This window comes from Papaver somniferum, chromosome 3, assembly GCF_003573695.1.
Source record: "Papaver somniferum cultivar HN1 chromosome 3, ASM357369v1, whole genome shotgun sequence".
Classification (NCBI taxonomy): domain Eukaryota; kingdom Viridiplantae; phylum Streptophyta; class Magnoliopsida; order Ranunculales; family Papaveraceae; genus Papaver; species Papaver somniferum.
Window position 1 is genome coordinate 25,898,103 of NC_039360.1, and position 6,000 is coordinate 25,904,102.

The 6,000-nt window shown below is 39.3% G+C and overlaps 1 protein-coding gene across 1 annotated transcript; it reads right to left on the reverse strand.

The window, feature by feature from the left end:
* Nucleotides 1–1,305: 1,305 nt before the first annotated feature.
* Nucleotides 1,306–5,066, reverse strand: LOC113355624. The gene has a single exon (XM_026598532.1). It carries the CDS (start codon nucleotides 4,774–4,776, stop codon nucleotides 1,549–1,551), a length of 3,228 nt encoding a protein of 1,075 aa, XP_026454317.1. The 5' UTR covers nucleotides 4,777–5,066; the 3' UTR covers nucleotides 1,306–1,548.
* Between the last annotated feature and the right edge of the window lie 934 nt (nucleotides 5,067–6,000).

The window sequence follows — 6,000 nt, forward strand, 5'->3', positions numbered from 1 at the left end:
AATCCAAGCGGCTGACCTTTGGCCACTACCTCTAAAGTTGAGGAGTGGAAGTTCTACGCATCTCGCGGGTTGTAACGAGTAAGAGAGTGGGGTGGGACTCCTCTCAACCCGGTGGTTTAGGCTAAGTCCTATGGTGTTTTAATCTAGCATCTAGATTGACAGATAAGTCCTCTGGTCATTCCAATTTAGCATCTAGATGCACTGAATGGAACAAAGAAAAGTAGATGCGCTGAATGTAACAACGAAAAATAGAATTAGGTTGCGCTGAATGGAAACAACGCAACTATCTCAGCCGTCAGATCAAAAGATAAATCAATCTGCGTTGAACCATTCCTCAAAAAGATGATTTTTGGTGCGCTGAACCATTCAGCGAACCTATCTCCCTCTAGTTCATATGCGAGATATATCTAGAGAGAAGTAGCGTTAATAAACAGACAACGTTTTCTTTTTTAATCTGCAACGCTTTTTGGGTAATCATAAATCTGGCCCGTAACACTTAGTCTTAGCTGAGTCCACCCCACTCTCTCACTTGGTATGACTCGTGGGATATAAATCATTTCCCATTGAGGAGTGCAACTCTTTGGGAAGTTATGGTCATAAGGCAATTTTTTATTCCAACATGAATGGCCTACTGTCACGAACAGACTCATGGATAGAGGCGGAACCATTATAGGCAAAACCGCAAAAGTCTTGCCAGGGGTGTAATTAAAAGTTTAGGGGTGTAATTTCAAGATGGCTTGGCCCCTAGTCATGGAACAACACATCTAAGGTCAGAGTGGTACCTAAAGTGATACAACAATCTTTTGTGTCACAACGACAAGTCTAAATACAACTTTTGGCTCCTGTGGAGATTTTCTGGGTGAGATGCCGATTTAAAATTTAAGGCACATTATGGATCACAAATTGTGATTCACAATGCTGTCATGTTTCAAAGGCACACTAGGGCAAGAGTGTTGTTCCCAGAATGTCTGTGACACTGCATTTGTTCCTGCCATTGAATTTAATTAGTCTTCAAAAGCACTTTGGCAATTTCGTTTAGCCCGGCTCCTTCAAATGATTCCACTGCAAACCCAATTGAAAGAACATGGGAAGCTAAACACCCTTTGGTTTTAGTCTGAAGCAAATATGGAACTTTGCTGGCTGCAATACCACTGCATCTTCGATAATCAATTCAAGTCATATTATTACATGACTTATATCACAAAGGCACGGTGATAATGCACAAAAGCGACCAACTATACCACCCACGCATAACCTGATAAACGAGCAACATAACTCGCAAAAGGCACTGACAACTCCCATGACTGGAAAGCAAACCATGAAACCTGTGGCACAAATTATGTACATACAAAAACAGTGGAAGAATATATGTTCCTTGTAACTGTGGTATAGAGATATTGGGTGAAAAATATTATTACCTTGTAACTATCTCTATAACAAAAACAAGTTCATGTATAACATTTCCTCCGTATCATGCGAAAACATAAATAAATCTTACAGTGTGATTTTGGATGGTCAAGCCTATGAATGAACTACTTTCATGTTCCATCATTCAGCATAATCTTCTCGTATTGTCGCAAGAGGGACTGTTTCATTCACCATAGGAACAAGCTCAGCTTCAGATGACTTGGATGGCAGTCTCTCATATACTCTGGAACCAGGGCATAAGAATTTAAAGCCACCTCTATTAACGGCCTCAGCGATTTTTTGGTAAGTCCATCTTTGTTGAATAAAGACTACTACCGCAAGCACAATTGCAGTAACTGGTATTGCAATGTCTCCGAATCTTGAGTAGAAGTCCAAATTTGGGTTAACAAATTCATACTCTTCAGAGAAGTAAGGATTGAACACCGGAGCTCTTGTGTAATCATAAACGTGCGGAAGAAGTCTCACCAGTGTTATTACAACATAGTATAATTTCCTGAGTGGTTTACAGTGAATCTGCCATAATAAGTTTCCAATAATTTGAGGAAGCAAGAAGAAGTCTTGCACGAGACCCACATACTCCTCTAGCTTAATTTCCCATTCACGTTGCTGATAGGTTTTCCCATTTGGATCCACAAATCTTCCTGACTGAGTCGGTCTTGCGCCAGAATTCACAGCATGAAAAATAAGAACCAGTATGAATCCTGCTGTGTGTATGACCAAGCTAACAAAGAAAACCCGTTTATCACTAGGGACCTTCCCAGGTTCCAGAGGAGTATGTGTGAGTAATCTGATTCGAGATTTCCAGACTTTCTGACCGAGCCGTAATGTAAGAAGGAATGCAGCCAGAACAAGAAGCTTCACTGTGTAATCAACTATATGGAACCATTGACCCTTCTCGAGATCATAAGACGCAGTCTCGTCATTTTCAGATGACATTCTTTTGAATATTGCCTCAGCACCTGTGATCAGTGGAAGGCTGTAACCAAGACCTTGGACACCTAGCATGACAAGCGACATAAAGGGAACAACATCCGCCTTATCTCGTATGTATAGCAACTGACATAGTATACAAGCGATTGCTAGTGAAAGGGTCAAAATTCGAAGAATCCCCTCAACACCACGGCGAGATAGTATATCTTCTCGTTGTCTTCGATACAAGATTGGAACAGTTTGGAGGTTAAGTGGGTTGAAGTAGAGAGGGTCATCTTCAGTTCTATGGCTGGATATGGATATCTTTGCAGTAGGATTAATTAACCACCGAGCTGTTTTGGGTGGGTATTCAACTTTTACTTCAATCAAGCAATCCAATCCATCTTCGAGATCTGAGCTATCAAACAAAATTTTCCACGAGGCACGAACATCCCTGCAACCAATTAGATACATCTTGCCTACACGTGAGTCATACAGACCCTCCAAAGACATCATGGATATGTTACGGTAAGGTTCCCCACTAAGACTCAACTGTGCCGAAACATTCAGAAGGAGCTGTGTTTCAGTAGATTCAGCTTTTGCATGGTATGGAACTTCTCGATCCACACTAGACACATTTGACCAGTAACGTCCAAAACATGGACCAAGAGATAGTATTTCCACTTGGATAAAAGTCCTTGTTTGGCGAAAGTTTGCTGAAGCACCATCAAAAGCAGATACCTGGAGGTCGAGATCTTCCGACAAACGAGAAAGACTATCGAGAAACGTAATCCCATCCTCTAACGCTGGATAACTTAACAATGACTTCTTGATAACAGCTCTAAAATCAAAAGGCTCACTTCTATCCAGAAATGCACTAGCTGAGTCAATTTTTGTGTACTTGTACGACAGAAATGAGGTACCAAAGCGTTCCCATAGCTCTGAAGATATCATCTGCCTTTCAAATGATAGAGGGAAATATGAGTTTGTACTGTTGCTGATGCTGGATATGGTCCCAAAAATGATGTTTTGGTGACTGATAGAAAATGTGAGAGGAATGTATAAGCAGATTCGCGAATTACAGACATTAGGATCATTACCCTCAGGCCCAAGGCAGCCAATCATGCACAACTGCCCACTTGACGAATTCCATAATCCCTCTGCACGAAGAGTCAAATTGCTAAGACCAGTCCTCTCTATAGCTGTAAACTTATTCTCAAAAGGAGTAACTACTCTAAATACGGAAGAAACCTTTGCAGAGCTTGAGTTCCTGTGTTCGTATTTTGCTTCACATCTCACATCCTGCATAACGAGTCTAACATTGTTAAATCCACCATCAGTTGCCTGGATTTCCTTTCCAGTCACAAACGGACCCAACTTACTACAATATTCGTCAGTGTTATTGCATTTCCAATTTGGCACAACTTTGAATGCATCTGAAGATGTAAACCTCTGCAGAATCTCACAGAACCTAGGACCTTTATAAATATTGATCCCGTTCCCAAGTGAATTATCTGGATATGGGTATGGCTCACAAGCATTCGACACAAGGGCTTCAGACCCGAATTCATAATTAGCAGCAGCTCCAAACTGAGACGAGATATGAAGCTTATCGAAGTACTTGAGGTTTGATTCTGGATTTAAACTTCTCATTTCTCCACGAATAGCTCTACTACTCAAAGTGAAACTCTTCGGGTAGTGAAGAACAAGCAAAATTTGATCATCTTGCAGAAGAGGTGGCTGATTGAAAGGAGTACCCTTTACCCATTCCCATGGGTCAGTAGACTCAGATTGTCGAGAAGGCAACATTGCATTCCCTAACAAACACAATGAACTTTCTCCACCATTTTCCTTAGTTTCAACATAAACTCCTTGGAAGAAAATCGTGAGTTGGGTATTTCCAGGATACATTTGAAACTGAGGGTTACTCCCGTAGAGTTGATAACCGAACGAGCTATTCCTAGTTATGCCCATGAACAGCATTCCACTGATTGCTACCGATTTCTTAGTCCTATGCGTCGAATCGACATCAGTGACCCAAAAAGAAATCAACTTAAGTGGTGATTGGATACTAGAACTACTCTTGGGCATGTCACTGTCATCAAATGGCAACAACGGTGCCGCCGCCGCGGCATCTGATTCTTGCACCCAATCCCCATTTACAAAAGAGAAACCATTTCTAATTCGATCGTTTATATAATTTTCAGGTACTAATTCAGAAGCTGAAGACAATACAGACCTACATTCTTTTCTAACTTCATCAAGCCTATCATATTTATATTCTATATGATTTTGAGGTTCTAATTCTAAAGCACCAGCATTTTCAGGTACAAATTGTGAAGCACCAAATGAAGTGTCTGAGAACGAATTAGTAAAGCTGAAGAAGAAAAAGAACAACAAGCAGAACCCTAACCATATCCAAAAATCCAACAACTTCATTGCTGGAAACCCCAAGATCAGTCTAACATGCAATACTTACAAAATGAACTAAAATAAGAAAAGGGTTCAACTTGATAGATTGAAAAAGCTCAAGTTTTTTAGCGTGAGATCAGTTAATGAACTTGATGTAAGAACACGCACTAACCTGAAATTAGACAACTGGGTTTGTTCTTGACAACTTGATGAATCAGTAAGCAATATCTCTGATTAGATCAACTCTTTCTGGTGATTTTAGACAGATCTTGAGAGATGTTTGGTGAAGAAGAAGTAAAGTTGAAGCCTTGGTGGTAGTTAATTGGTCTTTCTCACAGGAGTAACTAGCTCATTAAAAAACTTTAGTCAACCAGGAAGCTGCACTGAAGATGTATTCAAGTCAAAGTCAATGTGACCAAGTGGGCAAGGTTACTGTTCGGGGTTTACCAAATTCTTCTGGGGTTACTAGCAGTACCAGGTAGAAACAAAGCTTCAGCCATTTGGGATCTGGTCACCTCAAAGAAATATGTTTTCTTATTGTCGAAGACTTCAGAGTTCAGACACTCGGTGGTAATAAAACACATAATAATTCTTAATTAGAGGTAAATTTCTGGATTGATTTTAATTATCTAAAGTACTTATCCATAACATTTATAGGATATATGCCACACTACTAAAATGATATCATTCGTACAATCTATAGAAACGTCGGTTTTGTCTCGGTTGGTGTAAAATTCTTCTACAATATTAACTCTTGCTGGTAAATTTTTCGATTGACATTGAAAATATATATTCATGATATTTACAGTTTAGAGCAAGTCATATTTATTAAAATGATGTTATTATAAAACTCATGAATTGTAGTATTTTCCGATTGGTGTAAAATTATTTAAAAATATTAACTCTTGTTGAATGTTCTTGATGTTTAAAGTGCAAAGATAAGTCATCGAGTCGGAAAGAGTGAAATGGGATTCTGATGTTACGAGATCTTACTCGATAATGACAAGTGGTTTACCAAAATCATACCAATTTTATGGAGGCTTAGCACTATTAACAAAGGCTTCATTGATCACTTAAACACTGATGTGTATGCATCATGATTAAACTTTTATGTGTTCAAATGAACAACAAATTGTTTTTAATTCTTTGGCTAAGATGCCCAACCGAACAGTCATTATACACGGTTCCGTAGCTTACCAAAGTGTATATTCTTTTACTGTGTTTTTCAAGAATAAAGTTTGCTTGATTATC

What these genes read in the sequence shown, in the direction of transcription:
- LOC113355624 (XM_026598532.1), bottom strand. Translation starts at nt 4,776, where the DNA reads ATGAAGTTGTTGGATTTTTGGATATGGTTAGGGTTCTGCTTGTTGTTC.